At 43.1% G+C, this 24,064-nt stretch overlaps 1 protein-coding gene across 2 annotated transcripts in view; it reads right to left on the bottom strand.

Annotated features, from left to right (window-relative positions):
- acsl6 (acyl-CoA synthetase long chain family member 6) overlaps positions 1-21,905 on the bottom strand; it is a 34,741-nt gene extending 12,836 nt beyond the window's left edge. The window contains exons 1-9 of one of the 2 annotated variants that reach the window (XM_061086603.1): positions 21,642-21,905; positions 10,695-10,915; positions 7,924-8,038; positions 6,910-6,974; positions 5,654-5,755; positions 4,989-5,088; positions 3,998-4,176; positions 2,445-2,477; positions 2,207-2,258 (exon numbers count right to left, since the gene is read on the bottom strand). In XM_061086603.1, the coding sequence (XP_060942586.1) occupies positions 2,207-2,258; positions 2,445-2,477; positions 3,998-4,176; positions 4,989-5,088; positions 5,654-5,755; positions 6,910-6,974; positions 7,924-8,038; positions 10,695-10,915; positions 21,642-21,687 (913 nt within the window). In that variant the 5' untranslated portion in view covers positions 21,688-21,905. Of the gene's footprint in view, positions 1-2,206; positions 2,259-2,444; positions 2,478-3,997; positions 4,177-4,988; positions 5,089-5,653; positions 5,756-6,909; positions 6,975-7,923; positions 8,039-10,694; positions 10,916-17,832; positions 17,904-21,641 lie in introns of those variants that run through there. The other variant, XM_061086604.1, reaches the window with a different exon arrangement.
- Between the last annotated feature and the right edge of the window lie 2,159 nt (positions 21,906-24,064).

Genomic DNA, 24,064 nt, shown 5'->3' on the forward strand with positions numbered 1-24,064 from the left:
TTTTCGGAGTCCTGCAGCATGTCTTAATAACAAGGCTCAATAACTGCAGGTCACATTTAAAGTTTCAGAGAGAACAGATGCAACTAGCATCGCCACAGGCCAAACACACAGGCCGGGTTAGAAACGGCAATGCAAGAGTTGCTTTAATGGACCAGAGCATTTGATATCTTTACTCACATATACACATGATGTATAAATGCTGAGTTGATGCTACTATTTGCATTATTTCCCAAATCAAGCTGCAATAGTGTGAGATATTCAAATCTGTGAATATTGTTTTGTTTGCCTGTAAAACATTTAAATACACATCTGAATAACGACTCACATAAACTGAAGACTGAAGCCATCTGACAGAGATCCCTGTAATACTGATTAGGCATTTCCTACTAAAGACCAAAATGACCTTCTCAGTTACTGTCATGTCATCGAATTCCTTGATGCCACACACCCACACACACACCCACACACAACCACCCACACACTCATACACAAACACAAACAGGGATCTAAAGACTCTTACATAAACCAAGTTCCTGTGTCTGAACCTGTTGTGTGACTCACACAGCTGCAGACAAGTTTCTTGGGAAATGCAGAGTGATGGGAGGAAACTTGGACCTGAGTAATGGAGCGGTGGCGGGCTGTCTCCCTCAGTGCCAGCAGGTGGCAGCGTTTGCAGCACAACAGTGGAACCCTGAGTCGTTTGTAAACTGACACCAGTGTGTCCTCACACGACCTGGCTTTGGTTCCCTTGTCTGCTGGTAGCAGGGGTTGGTTTTGGGGAGGAGACAATGGCTCTACATGTCAGATCATGCCGGGGGGTCCAGATGTGTACGTTTATACGATCAATAGAGGGAGAGGGTCATTTATTCTGTTGATATCAATTTAATCTGCTAATGTGATGAAACTGGATTGGTTTTTTGTACTTTGTATTTAGGAAAATAGACATACAACCGAACATGTTTGTGACCGACACAAGAAAAAGATGTCAGTTAGTCTTTCCTGTCTTTCTCCCCGGACCAAACTGGATTGTACTAATTGCTCATCTGCCAGTTCCACCTCACAAAGTATTATTATTAGTACTATTATCATTATAATTATTGTAATTATAATTATTATTTCAAGGCATAATGGAGGAGCAAGAGCTGCCCTGTGGTTTGCTTTCATCCGTATCAATGTATTGGATTTAAAAACTGCAGTCTTAAGAAAACAATTGTCAAAGCATTGATAATAGAATTGCTCTGCATAGATTTCAGCTGTTATTAATCTTATTCAACTAAACAGTGGGGTTCCATAAACCCCTGGATGGGCCATTTTTGTGCATATTACACGTCTTAAGATGCTTTTCAAATGTAACATTTTGAACAGTGACCAACTTGATTTTATCGTTACCATCAATTACTGTAAATGCCTTTCATTCTCAGCAATCCCAGTCTGAACTGGCACGCTGCCTGGACCTGCCTGTGTTGACGGTGACACGCTGTATCCACCGAGCAAAGGGCAGGTGACAGATTCAGCGGCCACCTTCTTTCTGTTATTAGTGAGACATGTGTGCAGCTCCCTGCGAGGCCAGCGGAGTGTTTACGCTTTGACTTTTTAACTCAGCAGGCTGTGAGGTGAGAATACCGTCAGGCCACTGACCTGGAAAAGAATTTTACAAAAAACCTTTCATTTCTAGCACAGGCGTGTCCTTGACAGCAGGTTGTTTTGTCCAACCTGGCAACGAATAATGCGGGCGAGTGTTTAATCGATCAGACATCATGTGGGAAGTGACCCGCCCACATGTTTTGATGTCTGCAGTAAACTCTTTGCATAAATTACATAGAAAATAGATAATAAAATGGAGCAGTCTCTGGTCAGGTAAAGTGTAGGTGCTGAAGGTAATATGCCCCCAAAACAAGGAATACATAGAAAACAAATAACTATATTGTTTCTTGATATTGCACAGTGCACCATTTGCATTGGGATGCACACAGCCAGTATTTTCATCTAAATTTAGCATTCCTAGACATTGAGCACACATCATGTATTTTTGTTTCTGTTTCCCATTAAAAGTGATTAACATAATAGAAAATTAGAAAAAATGGTCACAGGAAAAATACTAGTTGTGCTGTTAACCACTAAACTGCGCTGCACATGTTCCCATTTTTTAATTTACTTAGCGCAAACACAAATGAATCAGGTTATTCATAATTTAATCAATTGATACCTGTGGTTCCACTGGTGAAACAGACAATGGACAAGTCGTCTGGTGCTGGTGGCTGCAGAGAAAAGAAAAATATCAATGTTAATCTAAAGACATCCAACTCAGTCAAGTACTTCTTCTAGTTTCTACAAACACAAGATGAATTCATATCCATCTAATCCATGATCTAATAGTTGAGGAGATATTTCAGATTAGATTTTAAATGTTGTTGCACAGTAGAGAGTTGTGAATTAATACTTACTATAGGTTTTCTGTAGTGTTCTCTGCCCAGAGCCTGAGAGGACAGAAAAATGACTCAGATAAATAAATACCATTAAAATATCATTATTGAGCGTAGCCTCAGTGTTATTTCCCTGAGATCTGATGCTGCCCTTCTTGAATCGAGAATGGCAGCAATAGTTTCTACCGATTCATACGTGTTTCCATGTTTGTTCTGTGTTTTTGTATCTTTTGTGTGTGTGTGTAATATGTCCCTGCTTGTACTTATATTTGAAACTTACACTTCATTGCTGCCCATCTTGCCCTAGTAGAAGAGATAATGGGACCTAATGGGACCTTTCTTTTTTAAATAAAGGATAAATAAAATTAAAAATAAATGTGAGTCAGTCTTGATCTGATCATTAATGATTAGTCATCGTCCGGTCACCATGTGGAGCCATGTCGACGGAGAGTAAACATGCTCAGAGGCCTGCTCATAGAGAGACCGAGCTCAGCAGCATTTACAATAAGTCGTTTGAGTTCCATGAAGGCAGGGTGTCACGCTGAGGTTGGTCATCGCAGAGAAATTACAATTATGTACATGTGATTGTCAGCTACTCCCATTCTACCTATTATATTACAAGCAGTGAATATACTAAAAATACCCACATCAGCCACAGAGGGCCATGTTAATGTGCACTCTGTGTGTGACAGGACACGTCGGTCAGATTCCATGCAGTCGGGATGAGTCAATAAAGATCTCATCTGACATGCCAAAGAATTCCAGAGCGTGCTGGGTGCGTTTCCAAATTTGCTGTTACTGGCCGTGTCTTTGCTGACTACACTGTGGTGACTCAGTCATTTTAAAATCTGTTTCACTGACGGTTTGGATTAACCATTGGCAACAATCCCCTTACCTGACGGATTTACAGAGGCCTGTGTGAATGTGTATCTTATTAATGCGCATGGGGCTCGGAATTTGTGGAGGTATGTGGAGGTGTGTTATGTTTCAGCAGGATCACACATTTCCACGGAACTTGGTGGAAGGATATGAAATGAAAGAACCCTTTCAATGTTGGCACAGACCTGAACAAAGGGGCAGGTCCAACAATTCCTTTCTTTATGAGAGATGAGGCGTTTGTTTGACATCTTCAAAGATTTCCCAAGATATAATTCATGGATCTTGATTTTAAAAAATCTGACACACTAAGAGGACTGTTATTAATCAGTGCGAGTAATACAGTGGATATAAATGTGGTTTCACTCCCAAACTGAATTTGATCACGGGTTTGCTTTGAGATTAAAAGCAATTAGTGGCATTTTCATCTAAGGAGTTTTAATTTTTTCTTCACATAGGCTATGGTGTTATTGTGCAGATTTAAATGTGAGCAGTGCTTCCTCTCAAAGCTTTCGGGGTGTGTATGAGAAATCCTGATTGGATTCATTCACATATATACGTTTAAGTATTTTCGAGCCTCTGTGTAAGACTGCAGCCCTTTCATATGCACCCATACATGTATATGACCGTAAGACATACTTCTCAAGACTGTGACTGATCCATTTCCCCCACCAGACCCACAGGGATTGTTTTTTCACCTCCACTTCCTGTATGGCCTGCACATGGACGCTGCAGTCCCTGCCGCGCTCCACCAGGGCGTTGTCGAAGGCGTCCATCAGGATGATTCTTCGCAGGCCCAGCGTCTCCTTCCGCTCCACGTGATCTATTAGCACCTGAGCTTTCTCTACTTTGTCGCAGATGACCGTGGAGATGTCCGCTGAAATGACACGAGCACACAAGAGCATACGGACCCTTGTGTGATTATTGGCAGAATAAGAAAAACAAAACAGAACAAAAAACAACCCAGATGTGGGTTTGGGTTGGCTATCTTCAGTTAGGTCAATTTCTGGCTCAAACACTTTTATTTAGCTCAGTTCAAACATAAAAACACTAGTTGTATAATTGTGTCTGTAACGTTTGTGGTCATTGAATAAGCTTTTAGGAAGCAGGGAACACACTGTGCATGGATTTGGCAAAAAGTGGAGATCTGCTGCAAAAATCTAGTCAGTCAAACTGATGAGCTGCTTAAAAGGCCAGACACGACGTGTACTGAATAACCTGTTAATAAAAACTCATTAAGTTGTGATTCACTCCAGTGAATAAAGAGTGACTCTATTCGTAGTAGTCAGTATGGAAGCTAATCTCCATTTTGCCTATGAATCATAATCGAGAAAAACTCTCTAAATTATGACTTCAAAACTCAAAAATGTTTAGATCTTAAATCATAATTTGGACTTCTTATCTTTTAATTTGGACTTCTTCATTTTATAATTTTGACCAAGCATTCATCTTGTTTTTTTTATTTACTGGCAGAAATGGGTTTCCATATGTTTGAGTAGTGCTGTCATACAGCATTGAAAAGTGTGTGTGTGTGTGTGTGTGTGTGTGTGTGTGTGTGTGTGTGTGTGTGTGTGTGTGTGTGTGTGTGTGTGTGTGTGTGTGTGTGTGTGTGTGTGTGTGTGTGTGTGTGTGTGTGTGTGTGTGTGTGTGTGTGTGTGTGTGTGTGTGTGTGCGTGTGTGCGCTCTTACCAGTATTAATGATGAACCGTATGGCGTCCGGGCCCAGAGTGTCATAAAGGGGAACCACCACCATGGAGTAGGTGTAGCATGCTAACTCTGAGATGATCCACTACAATCACACACAAGCCAGGGGTCAAAGGTCAAAGGTTAGCGGGTAAAGACTGAAACATTTAAACACAAGCCTGTCCCGCTCCAGTAGTTTATTACAACCCCTTGAACCTCTCTGGTGTTCCTCAAAATTGAAATTCCTCTCATGGCCTTGAAATGGCTTTAATGTAACATTCCACCTTCCTCATTCCATGACCCCCTGTTCCCCTGTCTCCCCTCCCTCACAGCTTTGTTTCCGATGTGACATCACAAACTGTCTGATTCTATTCATAGCTCCGACTGGCGTTTCTTTACTGCTGTGGAAAAACTCATTCATGGTATTTTGTTCATACATGTCTTTTATCAGATTAAAAAGACATGTCTAAAAAACGGTTTTAACAGAGGGAGGACTTAAATATACATGAAACATATCGCCCTACATATATATATATATATATATAGTATTTTTTTTACAATTTAGGCCAATTTTTTTTTCATCTTATACATACAGGTTAATGAGCAGGACAGTGTGTAGTACATGTGTTTATATCATGAACCCCTATCGTGAGACAAAGAGTGAGAGTCACCTCTGGCCTGTTCTGGGCAAACACTCCGATGAACTGGTTGGGGTCCGGCTGGCAGCCCTGGTGCAGCAGGCCGGAGCCCAGATGCTCGGCTCGGGCTGTGACCTGCGGGGGGGGGGGAGAAGGGACAGCGGCACATTGGACCATGTAGAACAAAAACTGAGCCAGAAGACACTACAGCACAAGGCAGGAGTTCTTCTTGTTTGGTGTGTGGCTTTGTGAGTGTGTTGCAATGTAACAGCAAATAAAGTGTCCAGCGGTGACAATTAAAAAAGAGTGGATATTGATTCTGTGTCATAGTATGGGGCGCACTGTTTTCCAACCTGTATTGAGGATATATTACAGACACAGATTCCTTCTCTCTGAATGAGACGGCAAACAAGTCCAGACTAATCCGGCTTTCTCGGGGAAAGAAGAAAAGACTTCCACCCGGACGTCTGACATGATGCTGCTGACAAGTGTTGTAGGTAATTCCACTGTAAATCAACTTACAGCGAAATTACATCACTTAAAAAAAAACCTGCCTCCCACCCCCACAGTACTTGTGACTCTCTAAAACACGTCAGACAATGTCTATTGTTCAAAGATTCACTGGAACCTGACTCTGCTTCGAGGGCTGTGGAAGGTTTTGTGGACACACATTTACAAACGCTCGTGATTGATGTTACATTGCGCTCAACTTATCGCCTCTGGGTTAGATCAGCAAATATTGATAAGTGCACTTGTACTTTGATACTTGATCAAATAATGTCATGTTTGAGATGTTGCATATTGTTCACCAGTGACTCATTGACCTCATTAATCTTTTATAACATCGTCATATTTCTATTTTAAGATTGTTTTTATTGTATTTAGGAGAGGCTTGCACTAGCTGTAAGAAATTCTACAACACCACCCCTATGTACGTAGACGTGTATTCACGTTTGCTGTTCTCCCTAATAGAGTCTGATTTGGTTTCATGGCTGCTGTGCTGCACAGGTTGCAAACCACACAACACAAGTGTTGACTTACACAGCTTTCCAAACGCCACATGTCACAAGGAAGATAATAATGATGAGTGACATTTATGTTTATGACAAGGTAATAACATGTTAAGATAATGAAAAAGATCTTTAAATAATGAAGCAACTTTGAAAGCTACCCAGACTCTTGTTTTTTACAAGACTAAGGAGCTTTCATTAGGGTTTTGGCCTCTGGTAAACTTGTTCTGAGCTTTGAGAGCAGCTGTCGTCAATACAAGGAGCCAACATGTCACCAACCTCTTTGTAGGACAGCCATTTGTAAGGCTGGTTCGGGAGCCGCGATCCCAAGCAAGGTCCATCACCTGTTCAACACACAATGAGACATGAGACGAGTGTTAGTGTTCAAATATATGAAACAGATTTTATGTAACATTAGAGCCTTCATTGTTCCCAAACCAGCAGGGATATACAGAGTCCTTGAATAATTCATGGCTTTAATGACAGATGTTTTTCACGTTTTTTACATTTCTTCATACTATCCATTAAAAATGATTTAGTGAAACGTTTAATTTGAATGCAGTGTTTTTCATTCATTTTAATAATAAAATGAGATTGTTATAGTTCAAATGGAAATCACCAGGTCTGCTTATCAACATGATCTGGATTTCAGGGGTGATGCATTTGGCTAAACTGAAAATAAATAGGTTGCCTTTGTGGTAGTTGTAACACAAAAAAGTGACACACAAAAGCTCTGCGTGTCCTCAGCCTGCATAACGCCACAGCACCCAGGTTACACAACCCTCTTTATTTTACACACTTAAAAAACAGGTTTGTTTATTTTAAAAAGTATTTCTGTTTTTATTCCTTTTTTTTGTTCTTACTACATTTTACCCCTTGTGCTGCTATTTCCTTGTGCTGCTTTGTTGATCTTAACCTTCGATTAATATGATTATAAAAATACATTATATAAAAAAGGTGATGTGAAACTAACTTATAAAGCACAAGGATGGAGTCTCTCTCTCTCTCTCACGAGCAGGTGTGGTCGGAGCAGAAAAGTACCTCTGCATTGTGAGTCAGTCACTTCCTCCCTTACAGTCTCCTCTTTAACTCCCAGGCTGTGAGCCCTGACACTGTTACCCCTAGCAACGATGGCCATCCCCTTGGCAACCAGAGGACTCGTTTTACCTACAGCAGCAGCGACATGATTGGATGTTTTGTGGTCAGGCCACAAGACTGTCGGAGGGTGTGCTACCTCTCTCCGCAGTGTGTGTGCGTGTGTGCACGTGTACGTGTGTGTGTGTGTGCTCCCACCAGATATGTGGAGTCCTCGCTGGAAGACCTCATACATGGTCCTGGCGTCGTCATGGTAATGAGTCAGTAGCTTGGATCCGTCGCCCATCATGGACCTGCGACCACCATCTTCATGCTGATGCACAGAAAGAGAGAGAAACATAGAGAAAGAGAGGGAAAGAGAGAGCGAGACAGTGTGTTTAACACCATAAACAACGTTTTCACACCTTTGTCTCTAAACGTTGGGTTTGCTTGAGGTGAGATATTTTTCATTTAGAAAAAAAGGAAGAACACAAGATCTCATTTTTCTCCATCACAAAGACGGTGTTGAATAAATACCAAAACCTGAGGGAGCCTATGAAGACAATTGCTCCTCGTTCTCCTAATAATAATCGAACTCTTTTGTTAAGCTCATAAATGCTCATAAGAAAATATCCCTGCTTCGTTTCGATCCCCCGTGTCTGCAACGCTGATGACTTCTGGGCAATTAGAGTCAATTTCCGACGAATACAAAGAAAAGTTGAAGCAAATTCCTATTGGCAAATAAGTCATTTAGGCTGAACAGATTATGGGGTCAGGCATGTTCTGAAAATCACAACACAACTCCGACCGGTGGAAAAATGTGTTTGTGTGTCTCTTGTGTAAAAAGAAAAAACGCTCATAGCCATAAAAGGCTTTGGAAAGTAGTTTCACATTAACCATAAACCTGTTTGTGTGGTTGGGGATGGTGGCTGACGTATAACCAGGTTAAATCTGGGTTATGAATTTAAAAAAAGCAACAGAGTAAGTTTTAATAGTGACTGACGTAATTTGTTTTCATCTCCACAGAGCAGGTTTGGTTTTGGTCTTTTGTTTGTTTGGTTTTTGGCAGGATTCCACAAAAAGTACTGGACGGATTACTATTGGTGGAAGGGTGGGGTCAAGGCAGAGCTCATTCAATTTTGGCAAGGAAACAGATCAGGGGGCAGATCCGGATTCTCAAAAGTTCTTTTGATTTCTCATTGGATAGTTCATGTTTCTTGTAGAAAGAAATCTGGCACATTTGGGAGACTGATATCTATGAGTGTGTGCAATTGGGTGAAGAGTTGAATAAATATCACGATCTTGGGAATTTAACTGTAGGTGTGTGCTCGGGTTGTACCATTAGCTCGGGTTGTACCATTAGCACTCCTGTACCATCCTAGTGGCTTTGTTTGGTAGCAGGATTACAAACAAAGGAAGAGGATGGTTAAACAGTCTTGGAGAGCAGAAAAGGGAAAAGGAAGGACGGCGTTCTGGAAAGCCCTCTATCGTCGAACGCCAGAAGCTGATTCTGCTACTAGAGACGGTTTAACCATCCTCTTCACACCACACCTGTATCCTTTATAGTATTGAAGTCATTATTTAGTAAATCATTCGTGTTTGCATCCCATATTGTTCTGAAATTCACTCGTGATTTGGTGGGAGTGTAAATGACCCATTAATGCCTTATTGTTTTTTTGTTACGTTTATTTTGAAATGGTTTCTTTTATTTTGAAAAGGCACTTCCTGGTAAATAAGGAAGAGATCGCTACTTGGCCGGTGCATGAAAAGTATTCTCGTTTGTTGATTTTTCTATCAGTGCGTAAACATTGCTGCAACTACGCCCTGGGCAGCAGTGAAATGAGAAAGGCTATCGACGAGTTGCTGTGCTGCGGCTGCCTGAGGTGCGGCCTCTGTCACCCAGACAAGTTCATATCCAGGGAGTCGAGCAGCACCTCAGGAAGCAGGCGGGACAGTCTGAGAAACAGCTTCAACAAGGTCAGAAATCTGAGCGTGGCCTCTCCACCGCCAACGCCAACCAAGCCTCGCAGGGCGCACAAAAAATACAGGTTGAGCTCCACCAACAGCTGCCTGTCAGTTTCAAGTGGTTAAACCACAAAGTGTTCCCCTCCCAAGCAAACACAACCTGTGTGCACTGACACAGATCGAACCGTTTCCTCTGAGTTTTGGTGTGGATCTTCACTGCTGGGCCAAAACGTAGTTGCAGCAATGTTTACCCATTACCTTTTACAGCGGATTGAGGGGCTGATCAACAATTTTCTTTTCACTTTTTAACATTGCACATATTTTGATGAGTACATTATACTTAAACATTAGTTGTCATTTCTATGTTTTGTGACAAACAAATCATTTAAGTGATCAGACCACTTCCCCTTTCTTTCACATTCCCACTATAAGAACTATACTCTAAGTATTAAAGGTCACGTACAAAAGTGGGCTGGTATGTTGACATGTTGCAGTTTCGTTGCTCTTACCACTTGAGGCTGCATAGAAATAACTGTCAATTAATCACACACTTGCACTCGGTGTTATTATTATGAAAATGAACTTCATCTTTGATTGATGCTCAATTATAGCATCTCTTTAGGAGCACACAGTAATTTGACACTGTGTTCGGTTAACAGTAGAAAGAAGAACAGGGACATGTCCTGGTGTCTGCAGGTCTTCCTCTTATCCCAGACCAATTACCGACCCGACAATCTCCACTAAAATCTGACAAGTAAACCCAGGATACTCGTGAAAACCTCAAGCAGCCCTGCTCAAGAAGCTTATTGTCGAGAGTGGACGTCGATAACATCTGAAGGGAAATGAGGTTTATCAGCAGTTTTATTATTCTCATTATCAGAGCCTCCCTCATCTGTATATGGCAGCTTCACAGAATGCAGTAAAGTGCAGTGGGTACAGTTTTTAAACGAAAACTTAGAAAGTGTGGGCGACATTTTGTGTGTCTGTGTGTGTGGGTGGGTGGGTCAGTGTGTGTGTATCCTTACAGGCACCTCCTCAGACTGGTGTAGCAGGCTGCAGGGTGGACTGATGGGCCGGGGTCTGGTGGCCAGCCAGTACGCCAGCACGGCGGTCAGAGCGCCGATGCCGACCAGTGTGGAGGTTGGCAGGGAGCGGAAGAACTGGCCGATGTCGTCCATCTCCGGTATCCTCAGGCCGCTCATCATCTCCTGGGCCTGCATCTTCTCCATGAGGGTGGAACTCAGCTCTGCAAGGAGGTGGACAGTCGTTGACTTAAGATTTGTAACACGACATTGCTTGTATTGTGTGTGTGTGTGTGTGTGCACGAATGATAAGATGAAGAAAAAGACAAACAGAATCTGATTCAAGTAAATATTTCAGTCACATTAACAAACTTTTCCTCATTCTGAACTTTCATTTTCTTACGGAGAGATTAAAAAGTAACATGTGGGACGACATGATCAACACCTAATCGATACCTCATTAGGCTAAATCAGGGTTGGTAGGGATGTTATTTAAATAATGGCTTAGATGGTTGTGGTCCACAGCTGCTGAGGAATAGAAATTATGTAAAAATACACAGCAATTTTAAGGACTGGATTCTAAATATATCAAACTCTGCAAGCGGATGACAAACAAAAACCCACATAATCCACTACGTCTGGTCAGTGGTCTGACCCTGAACTGCAGCAGTAAGACAAAACTAACCAAAGTCAGAGATGTGAGAGTGTTACAGTCTGAAACTCCTGGTTACACTTCTACAGAATCCAAATTGACTATAAAACTCTCCTCTTACTCTGTTCAATGTGTTTTTAATCTTCTAGCACCACTACTGCAAAGTATTGCGTCAGAGAACTGAGCTATGTGCTAACATGTGTGCATTCCTGCACCAAATACCAGGTTGTGTCCTTTTCTTATTAGCATCATGTCACATACTCGACTCAATTCACAGATACACATAACCACATGTCACGTAATGTTTGTTAATGAAACCGCTGTGCAGGAAGTGCAAAGCGGCTCGCAACCGCTTCCCCAACACAGCGTATAATGTGGGTGAACAGATGCTGACAAATCTCTGAAGTTTGTTTCAAACACTTTGTGACAGTCGTTAGTGATAAGCAAGACAGTAATACGTGTTAAATGAGTAAATGTGATCTCGCTGCTCCTCCGCCCAGATCCTGTGACTTTAACACATCATTTCAAACAGAGGATGCAGGAGGGGCCTTCCTGTTCATAATGAAAAAGCAGCTCAAAATAGATGATCTCTACTGCGGCGGAGACGAGGAGGCACGAAAGCACATAAACACACATGTAACACAGAGAGCTCATTAAGGATCAGCCTCTATCACACACACGCACACGCACACACAAACACACACACACACATGCACACTCACACTGAAGGTGTTTTCTCCCTCTCCCCTGGAAATCAGTCAGAGACAGCAACACCTGACCGAACGAATCGGGCACTGCTGCAGCTCTTACCCAATCAGAATCACTTCCTGTCTGCTCTCTCTCTCTCTGTCTCACTCACAACCACACACACACACACACACACACACACACACAAAGTCCGTGGGAACAAACTCTCTTCCTTTTGACAAGAGAACCAAAAACTCTAAACTGCCTACTCCCTCCCCTGGTCATTGCTGTCTCATAATCTTCTTATGTGTCATATTTTGTCTCCTCCTTTTGTAAATTGGATCAAATCGTTTTGTCTTTTTTCTACTTTTTTTAATTGTTGTCACAAAATTCATCCATACTGCTGGTAAAAGTTATTATGATTAAAAAACGTACTCATGTTCACCTGCTTGATGGTTCCTGACCCTCATGAACATCAGCACACACACACACGTCATGCTTCTTCCTCCAATGCTCACATGATCTCAGGTTTTTCCTCGACACAAACACACACGAGCCGTCAGCAGACATTCAACATCTACAACTGACGCATCATCACATACAGTCGCTTCACCTGCTCTACAGTGAATTCCCAGACTCTATGTGCTAATATCCATTAAGTCAACTCTAGTTTCTATTCAAAGGGAAACCCCTCATCTGCAACTGATAAACCACAACATGACAGATCCCCTCATGAGAGCAATAACAGCATTGTGTCTTTTGAACTCCCCAGGACTCCTTCTTCTTTATTTCTCTGCAGTTCTGGTAATGAGAAGTAAGCACTTGCTCATTGTGAACTTAACCACACTGTTTGTTGGACACTGCATGGAAGTGATAGCAGTTACAACATCAAAATCTAATAGTGGGATCAATTGTCCTGCCCAGTTTATGAAGAGTCGCCCACTGTTCCCAGTGCTGGGCTCTGTCAAACAGACTTTATAATGTGACACAGCTTCAGTGTAGATTGTCAGATGTTGTCAAAATCCCCACAAAACACAAATGTTCGGTCACTTTTTAATTTCTGTTAATGCACATGTTAAATACAGAATAAGCTTTGCTCGGACTACTCGTGCTACAGAGGCCACATCCGCATCATCTTCCACATTACAGTACAGAACTTACATCCAACAACATTGTGTTGTTCCATATTCCGGTAGAGCTGTTGTATCTGATAAGCTCTGATGGGAAGATCGATGATAAAAGCACCAACCAGTCTGGGCAGTGCAACACACGCACATAGCAACACACACCAACACATACACACAGGGTTGTCTGACCTGTTCTACATCCGCGGACTTCATTTCACTAAGGATCAGAAGGTAAACGTTAGATGTACAACCTTATAGTAAATGTTTAATGCCTTTGAACAGCTCCACAGAGAATATTAATCATAATAATAAAATATTCTAGATATAACTCTTTTGATTTTGATGAAACCTGCAGGAACACAATATTTATTCTGTCCTCTAATATAATAAATAGTGGTTAAGGTTTCCAACTTTCTAAGACCACAAGGCCACAGCATTGAGATAAAACTCGAGATCTATGCTCGAGATTAAATTGTTCTTTTGTTAAAGTCTGACTACGACACAACATGTCTCTTGTTGGCCATTGTGCCTGATTGACTTTGCAACCAAAGTACAAACATTTCCCATAAGCCTTTTTGCATCACTGCAGGACGACTTATACCAGAAGTGGCCCGTTCTGACGACGTTAATGGACTTTCACTGCATGTGCTGTGTTTCATGCTCGCTGGCTAATGGGTCTCGGCCACAGTGACGACTGAGCCACGGTGGATTAGTCTGCCTTCGAAAAGCAGCGACAGAACAGGGGGAACATCGCTGGACCAGCTCTAAATATAGACTGACTCCATAACCCACTGACACCACTGTGCCGATAGCTGGAGCCGAGGAGGCTGTGGATACAGAGAGCGCTCAGCTAGTCACATACAGATTTTGCATGGTTATGCAAATCGCACTCTTTGGACGAACAGGGTCATTTGCTTTGCTGTTTCTCACGCCTGCGGAAATGTTTGATGCCCAACTCTCTGTTCTTTAGTGACCCAGGTAGTAATCGTACTTACAAGACTACCTCTATAAAGCTCAAACTAAAACATTTGTCCCTATTATTTTCTTTTTATTATATTTTGTTTCACATTCCACAAGTGCACCTACCATTAAATCTGAAAACAAACAGAAATAGTGGCTGAAGAATTTGTGGAATCACTGTGGATCACTTTATTGTGAGGCCATTTAAAACTTAAATGTAGTCTGTGAGGTTAACAAAATCCAATTAAATAATCTAATGCTGGTTCTTTGCTTCATGGCAAAGTGCAAAGCTATAGGTGGAGATTATTTGAAATATATTTTTGGGACATTTTTCTTTTATGTTCAGAGCTTAAGTGGGATGAAACAGGGGCCCAGACCTGGACTCAAATCCAGACTCATGGATTCAGGACTCAATGATATGTGATGTACCAGGTGAGTCACCAAGGCATCACCAAAACTGTAGGAGAAACTCTACAGGGGAATAATTATTATTTTATGACGGCTGTGCACATATACACATTTACAAGCTTCTGGAGCTTTACCTATGTTGTTTTTTAGCGTGTCTTCCTCAACATGAGGGAATCCAACTGATCTCCAAGTGTTCGTGTAAGATGAGGTGTTAAGATCTAATTCTGTTACACACTTCTTTGTTGCTGACCCTTGCTAAGACATGCAAACATTCAAACTGCTTTTACTGCGGTGAGTCTGCAAATCACCTACGTCTGCTGACTCCTCTCCGTACACCTGATACTGGCAGCCGTTTGTGAAAGGAACTGGCTCATGTGGAGCCTGCAGGGTTAAAACAAAACCAGCGAGCGCCACAGTGCAGACATGCTGACACAGCACATCCTCCTGCCCCGAAATAGCGCGACAGCAGCAGGAGACCCGCAGCTTGTGAGACACCTAATTGGCCTCCAGGAGAGATACAAACATCTGACAGGCCGCCATTGTTTCTCCCTCTCTCTGCTCTGCTCATCGTCCGGTTTTAACTCAGTCGGGTTTTACCTCTAATATTAAAGATAAAAACACACAAGGTGAAGTTCAGAACAGCAGGATCAGAACCTGGACGCCGACATCTGATGACTCACTTAGGCTACGTACGTTTCACTGAAGGAATAAGGGATGGCAGCCTGTGGAGACACAGAGCAGACCTGAGTGCTGGGTGGGAAGCAGGGAAAGGTCTTAAAAATCAATTACACCCATTTTATATACAGTGGCAGCTAAGTCTGGTTATATTATTATATTATCAATATCAATATTATTTATTGGTTTAAGTTGTTGAGGCTGGGCGCTTTTTATGATTTTTTGCACGATGACTTTGGAGGAAATAAATGTAACTATATTGAGGTTGAATTAAGAGAAAACTCAACAGTTTCCACAACGAGCAAACCATTTGGTTATTTGCTCATTTGTTTCACCTCCTTTGTATCAAAGCCAGTGGCACTGTAATGAGTCAAACTCCCTGTCCTGTAGTAACCTTAATAAGTCACCCCAGATACACACATGCGCACACACACACACACACACATACAGGTCCATCGGTCCGACCCCGCTGCCTCCTAGAAAGACTGTTGCTTCAGCTGCTGTGACAGAGGAACAGCAGGAAAGCTTCATCCCTGCCAGCAAAACACGCTGACCTTTATCAACATGTGGACTCAAAGACCTTGGAGTTTAATTTGTGGAATGAAAAGCACATCACGCCACGAACACCGAGTTATCGCCGTCGTCCCTGCAGCAGAAACTCATTTGCAGTCAGGCATTTAGCTGATTGGTCTTATGTGCAGTTCACTGATGTCTTTGATGTCTTTGCTCAAAAACGAGCGTTTGTTGATGTGGTAAGATGGAAAACAAACATCTAACAACAGATACACAAAAATAGAAGTGGTGGAGGAAGTACTCAAACATTTTCTAATTACAAAATATACTCCAGTAAAAGTACGACATTAACTCCTGTACTTTTCTACTGTGGTTTTGATAACTGTAACTTTTTTGTTGTGTAGTGATTGCTATATGAAAAATGTACTGCACTACAGCAACAAAGTAAATCGTTTTTTGTTGTTGTTGATATCATTTCCTTGGATTTCCCTTAAGATATTCTTTAACCCTACCTTTCATTTATCTTCATCTGTCGTTTTTTAAATGGAGACGATATAATCTAGCAACGAAAGTACAGTATAAAGAAGTATAAACTATACTTATTTAAAGAACATACTCTAGTACGCCTAATGAAGTCTATTCACTCATGTGGCTTTTCCTACCCCAACTACGCAGATGACACCCAACTAATCCTCTCTTTTCCCCAATCTGAAACACAGGTAGCAGCACGAATCTCTGCTTGTCTGACCGACATCTCTCAGTGGATGTCTGCACACCATCTGAAAATAAACCTTGACAAAACCGAATTACTTTTCCTTCCATGGAAGAGCTCTCCCACCCACGACCTGACAATCACCATCGAAAACTCCGTGGTAGCCCCCACCCAGACTGCTAGGAACTTGGGTGGGACACTCGACAGTCAATTCTCGTTTCGCCTCATTAACCTGTTCCTGTAGATACATGCTGGTCTTTAACCTACCTACTCACACTACTCCGCCCCTCCGCTTCCCTCACTGGTAACCAGTAGCTGCCCACACCCGTTTCAAAACACTAGTACTTGCGTACCGTGCTGGGAACTGATTGGGTCCAGTCTACATCCAGGACATGGTCAAACCTTACCACCTTGCCCGTCAGCAGAAAGTCTACACATCTTCTGCCGCAGACTAAAGACACATCTGATCTGATTATGCCTTGAATAAAAAAACTACAAATAATTTAAAAGCACTTATATGGCACTTACATATAGCACTTTGGAGTTTGGCTTTCTTGAAGCAAATGTAGTTACTTGATTCTTGCTGTTCCAGGTTTGTACCCTCATGGTTGTACTTATTGTTCCTAATCTAAACCTAATCTAAAGGAGACGGCAAGCGGCCTAATTCATCTGAAACACGACAGAAGACAGGATGTAGGAAATGCCTAAGAATGAAAATGCTGTTGAAGAAAACATGACACAGCATCAATATGTGTCTAGTTTACAGGAGATGTGAGTTGACACACACACACACACACAGACACACACACACACACACACACAGACACACAAACAGTAACTCGGCTGGAGAGCCTGACAGATGTGAAGAGAAAGGGGAACATAACACAAACTGTATGATATCTCTTACAAAACCATTAGTGTGCACACTGTGCATGAACAGCTGCATTACAAAAATAAACTGTGTGTACTTGAAGATATCTAAATGTACCTCAGCTGTGAAATGAGTTGCGGTTAGATTTGTGTGTTACATGTATGAGCAATAAAATGGATCAAGACATCTCTAAATGTCCATCCACAAGATCTACATTTCCTCGAATTAGATTGAGATGACTCATGTTGATCAGTGTGAGGATCTTAGATCGATTCACAAAAATGGAATATACTGATTTGTTAAAGTTCTTCCAAATGTGTAGTGGAGGTGGCAGTTTCAGTGAAATGAGGAAGTGAGTTGTTAAACGTCTCATTAAAAGTTGCCACAAATGGCTCGATTGAAGTGAGTGGTGGCTTCCCTGATGAGTGGTGGAAGGAGGAGCACGCTAGCGCAAACATAAAAGGAGTAAAATGAGTAAAACCTGAAGACACGTTGGTATTCTGAAACCCTGCTCCTCCTCGACACGTTTATATCACCTGTACACGAGGCGATGCAGCACTTGGCGGAGGCTGTGCCGTGTGAGCCCTGCAGGCCGTGCAGGCAGGAGGGCTTGTGGATGGGACAGCAAGACTTCCTGTGACCTCTGAGGCTTAACAAAGTGGAGGAAACGCGAGCCTCAAGTCCCGCCCCATCAGCCCATCTGAGGGCTGTCACTCGTGATTAGAGTCCAGCGTGGTGAGATTACAGCCTATTAGCACAGAGACAGATGAACAGTAGTAACCTCACTCTATCACGGGCTATTTGAAGACATCCTGCTCGGCTTTATTTTTATTCGTTGAACGCTGTTTTTTTTTTGTTTTTTTTACAGCTTATACTCACAATGCAATTGCATCTTCCTTCCTCGCTTCCCTATTTTCAAGCATTGATGCCTAATCGTCTCTGCACGACACCTCCTCTATCTCTGTGTCTCTAAACCACTCATCCTCTCATCTCTATCTGTCCCACTCCTCTGCTTAGACCCGCCCCCCCTCCCCCGCGTCCGAACCACTGCTTTCTCCTGTCACCATCCCATGTGAAACAGCCATTTACCCCCCCCCCCATCTGAACTGAGATGCTGCACATCAGTTACCTTTCATAAAACAAGACCAAGCAAAAGCCAAAACTAAATTAAAATCCAATTGCACTGCAGACTGGTTAAAGCAGCTGTGGTCTACAAGCAGCATCACTTCCAGAGGGGTTACAGGCAGCCAGGGAACTGACAAGGTGTGTGTGTGTGTGTTTGTGTTAGTGTGTGTGTGTGTGTGTGTGTGTGTGTGTGTGTGTGTGTGTGTGTGTTGTGTCAGGGGGGGCCCTGGGGCGGATATCACATCACCCTTTGCAAACCAGAGATTACCTTTTCCATTGCCAGATTAAGCTGAGCCAAGCAAGAGCAGGGCACTGAGATGCGCTCCGGCCTAGTTTGGTCCTCGGTGGCCTCCGTATCACACCACCCTGAGCTGGCTCGTCACCACACCCACCGCCCCTCCCTCTCTCCCTCCACCACTCTCTCTTTCACTCTCCTCTCTCTCTCTCTCTCTCTCTCTGACTCCCTCCCCCACCTATGCCACGCTCATCTTCACCTCCGCTAAATAATACACACGCTCGATGCACGAGGCAGAATGACCCACCAGCTGACACATGTATGTACAGTAAACAAACGCTGCTCATACACACCGACACAACATGAGGCAGCTTCCTGTCTGATTTGACTATCAAAGTGACAAGCAGGTAAGGCAGGTTGCACAACACACATTATTTTTCCACGCTGAGATTACTTTTTGGAAAAGTATAGAAAACATAATAGATTCTATACAGCAAATATTTAACTTTGTTTTTCTTTTGAATGTCCTGTACTGCAGACCTGCACAATGTGCATCCTGTCCTCCAAAACAGGCTGACCACTATGAAAGCTGCTCTCTCCACATCATTAGTTTTCCGAGGAATTAAGACAAAGTTTGTCTTTTCTGCAATAAAACTATGATAATTTATGATTAGATTACGCTTTTTTAGGGTTTTTCTCATTTCCTTTACGGTCATTTATCTTCCAAGAGCCAAACAAAACTGAACTGAAACGAAAATGATTTTTATCCAAAAGGAGCAGGACGATGAAACCAAACGACAATGCTCTTTACTTGGAGGACGGACCGATCTATAAGAGAACTATTTAAGTACAGGTTAGAGGCAGACGGACCTGGCTCAGCATTTTAGGTCGAGCCATTACTACCCAGCATGGAACAGGATGTGTTGAATGCTGAAACAGCAATAAGCCCCTCAGAGGAATTTGGATCTGGCTGATATCATTGATTACACTTGGGAGCTGAGACTCTTGTGTTGTGTGTATGTAAAGAATTAAAATCACATCTCTGACTCGGAGTTCTGACTAAACACACACTCAGATAGATATGGATTAGAGAGCAGGAAAGACTTAATGCTCAACATGTACACTGTTGTAATAAAACTAAATGATCTCAAGAGTTTATCTCATGACAACAATTTTCTATATTTTGGATTTTCTTTGGCCATTACTTTTAATTTAGGGTTTTATAATTGTATCTGCTCTCTGATTTGGTGCCTCTGATTTTGACAATGCATTCATTAGCTTTTTGCCTTTGATATTTTGTATAAATTGTTTGTCTTTGTGAAACACTTTGTAACATCTGTTTTGAGAAGTGCTACATGAATGAAGTTATCATTTCTATATATTCATTATTACTATCTGTAATAGGTTTGCCCATTACTTTAACACATATAATAATTTTCTTGTTTTTGCCTGAAGGGCGGATCGAAGCCACCACAGTTCTTTAAATAAACATTAGTCAAATGTGTCATAAATCTCCACAAAGGGTCCCATGTGGCTTTAACATAGTTGGCAGTTCTTTCAGCCCAACAATTCCATCTGTTTTAACAATGTCCGGCCTCAGGTTGGATTAGCTAGGCTAGCAGTTATTAAATATGCAACACCTGCAACCCTGTAACAGGAACTTTCACTATTAATGAGCCAACCAAAACCCCAACTGCTACCGGCTGTTTGTCCCTTAGCAACCCCGCATGCGGTGCAGCTGCTGCTGAAAACCTATCCTCTTTTGGAAGAAAGGGAACGAAACAAAGCCCTGTTTGCCATTCGAGTTTAGCCCCGGACGTGGAAACAAGCACCACGATCCACTGGAAGACAACGAGCGTATAAACCCAAGGTCTCTACATTGTGCTTTATAGAGCTTTGACAGCCTGGAGGGGGGGGGGGGGGGGGGGGTGGTGCACAGGGGGTCTGGGTGGTGTCGGCTCATCCAGCAGGAGCATGGCGCCTCATTCCTCCGGTTTGCCGGTAGGCCGCAGGATTTTCAGCACCCCCTCTCTCGTGGACAGCTCCGTCCAATCAGCCGCGGCCATCTGAGAACACGTCATGCTCCCTCACCCCCCCCCCCCCCACCCACCCCCCCCTCCATCACTGAGACATGGCGGAGGACATCACAGTCAAAACGCTGAGGTTTCACAACCGGCAAAACACGACGAGCCACTCTCTGATTAGAAGGAAAGAGGGTCCATTTAAACAGGATCCATAACGAAGGGACGGGTTGGTTGTGAGATGTGCGCTAACGGAGAGGGGGTGGGGGGGGTGTCGGGATGACGTGTGTCCGGTTTTTCACGCACAATGTCACACGACCTTAGCATCAGGCCGGCCTCAGATGCACACGGCGTTCTCCTTATGATTCAATCCGGTTCGGCTCTGAAGGAGAACAAGCTGTTCTTGGATTCAACGCTAAAAACAGAAATATCAGAAATAAAAAAGCCTGTGATCTGCAGAATGACCCACATGCACGCGTTCAGCTGCATGGCCACAGCCTGATTTAAGAGGCAACCCCCCCCCCCCAGCCTGACAGCAGCCCCCCAATAAGGGGTTCACAGAGCAGGGATTCAAACAGTGTAGATGCTGAGGCCCGAACCCGAACCCTGTTGCACGCCCGCTTGCATCCGTGTCGGCTACACGTGTAGTCTGATGAATTAAAGAAATGTCACCGGCGTCATTAGGGCGCAAGGTAAGCACAGCGCCAACTCCAGCCTTTGCGCACAGATTAAAAACCCAATGGGGTGAAGGGACAGAGAGGAAAAGGCACATATACCCAGGGCCTCAGTGAAAGGCAAATACAAGAAATAAAGGCCGGCAATGAATGAGACACAAAGCGGCTCCATCCTTCCATCCTTCCTTCCATCCCCTGTGAGACAGCAGGTGCATCGCCCTCACACCGATGATGAATCATGGAAAGCGCAATGAACAGAAGAAAAAAAACACAAGAGCTGCACGACTCACCTAAAATAATCCAGAGCGACCCAGAGACCAACACGAAAGCGAGCATGTCTTTCTCATGGAGTCAGCTGTCCCGGTGCAGGAGCGGCTCAGAACTGCAGCATCGACTCTGCAGCAAGTCGCCGGCAATCTGGGAGATTAAGGAGGAGGGAGGGGAGGGGGGAGGGAGGAGATGAGAGAGGAGGAGCAGGAGAGCAGGAGAGAGAGGGGGGGAGACACAGCACATCAGTGGGAGAGCGGAGCAGTGGGGATGGCGGCGTCCAGCAGTGGTGGTTTATTCCTTTTTTTTTGTGTAACTGTGCAGCTTTCGACCGCAAAAAAAACCCGAAACGTGTTGTCTGAGCAAACAGACCCCCCACCCCACCCCCCCGGAGGACCAGTGACGCGTCCCGTCCTCTCCCAGCGGATGTTCCACCTTCACCCAGTTGGCTGCTGCGCAATCGCACGACACCCCATGCTGAAACCTGAAGGGCTCACAGCACAGGGGAGATGCGACGCCAAGGTTATATACCTGGTAATGGAATTTAAAATATTCTCGCAGCTGACCTGAAAACCTACAGTCTTATTTTAAATTCTCATCATTTTAATGGAAAATAATAAATTGCGGGAACCATGTCCCCATGTCCTGCCTATGTGCATTCAATTTGATTGTTATGTGCGTAAATGTGCAGCCAAAGATAAAGTTAGTGCAAGCAAAGCATGTCTCTGCATATTTGCATATAGACACATGTATTTTAAATCTTGACTTGTTTCAGGTTGGCCTTCCTACATCACACCACTCAGCCTCCACAGCCCAGCTTTGATACACAGGGTAACTTTGCGTCACGATCACGTGGTACAACAAGACACTCCCAGTGAACTAAAGTAACCTTGAGAACGGCTGAGGAAGTGACGGAGGGAGCGACAACACACACACACACACACGCACACACACACACACAATAAATTTAAATTCATGCGTGTAGGATCAAGAACAGCACAGCAGTGGTAGAGAGATAATTTCTGTATCGCAATTTTAAAAGTCTCGATTACAAGTAACATTGTTAAAGTTGTATAGATTGTCATGTTCATAAATTTAAATTAGGGCTGTATTGGAAAAAATATGTAGAATTTTAGAATAAATTCATGAAAATACAAAGAATAAAATCTCATGACACAAGTACATGGGACCAGCACATCCGGGGGAATTGTTTAAATGATGGACTCTGGCTTTGAGGTCTTTACATTCAGTGTAACTCAGTGCACATTAATACATTAATGAGCAGTGGGTAAACGATGTAAAAGTAGAATACATTTTGAATGCTGCAATGTTTTCATTACGTTAAGACAACAAAGCTTGGATGTGTTTGCAAAGAAAGACACTAACAGTCTGAGACATTTGCGCACACGCACGCACGCGCACACACACACACACACACACACACACACACACACACACACACACACACACACACACACACACACACACACACACACACACACACACACACACACACACACACACACACACACACACACACACACACACACACACACACACAATAAATTTAAATTCATGCGTGTAGGTGTTTTGTGCAGCAGGGAAATTACTGGAACTTCTGTGGTGACATTTCAAATTTAAATTGGCCAATGTTATCTCAAGCACCTCAGGTCGACATGTGCTACGCAAATGATGTTGGATTGCTGGACTGGCTGTGCTGTGCTGAATTATATTCTAATAATAATTATATTCCACTCTTCTGTCTGTAGAATGAATTGAAATTTCATCTTACAAGTATTTAATAATTTTTAAAAAAACATTTGAGTGCAACAACAGGCAAATTTGTCAGACTATTCCTTGTATAAAGCCGGTCAAAAGTTATATAGTTGCCCCAGCTATTAAATAAAACTCCTGGAGTGTCTCCAGAAGAGGCTAACGTGTGGACTGTCTTATGTGCTGCTGTCATGTGACTCGCTTTAAACGGGTCATTTGCCAGGATGTTTAATCTGTCACCTGCAGCTGTTCCATCCTCGACCTTCCTGCTCTTCTTTCTCATCTCTGATTCCCCCGCCGAGAAAACCGACAAGTGGCAAAGAGTTACCCTGTGTGTGGAGACCAATAGTCCAGATGTTCGTTGATGGCGGAGGGAGTGTGAGTGGTCAAACTGAAGGAGGGGGGAGTTAAGGCTCCGTTATGCTTCTCCGTGTCCGTGGCGCGGGGAGAGATGCACGGATACCACGGACTCTTTTTAAATTTATGCTTCTCGGACAACTTTACATGCTCTAGACAATTCACCGCCAAACAGTAGGTGGCGCAACAGAAGACGAGCTCAGAGAAGCCTACCTCCTCGGTGTAGAATAAGTCAACGTTTGTTTGTTTACATCTATTGTTTAACTCCTTCCAGCTTTCCTCACACAGTGAATGATTGCAACTAAATAAAATAAAG

Source organism: Limanda limanda, chromosome 14 (assembly GCF_963576545.1).
Source record: "Limanda limanda chromosome 14, fLimLim1.1, whole genome shotgun sequence".
Taxonomy (NCBI): Eukaryota; Metazoa; Chordata; class Actinopteri; order Pleuronectiformes; family Pleuronectidae; genus Limanda; species Limanda limanda.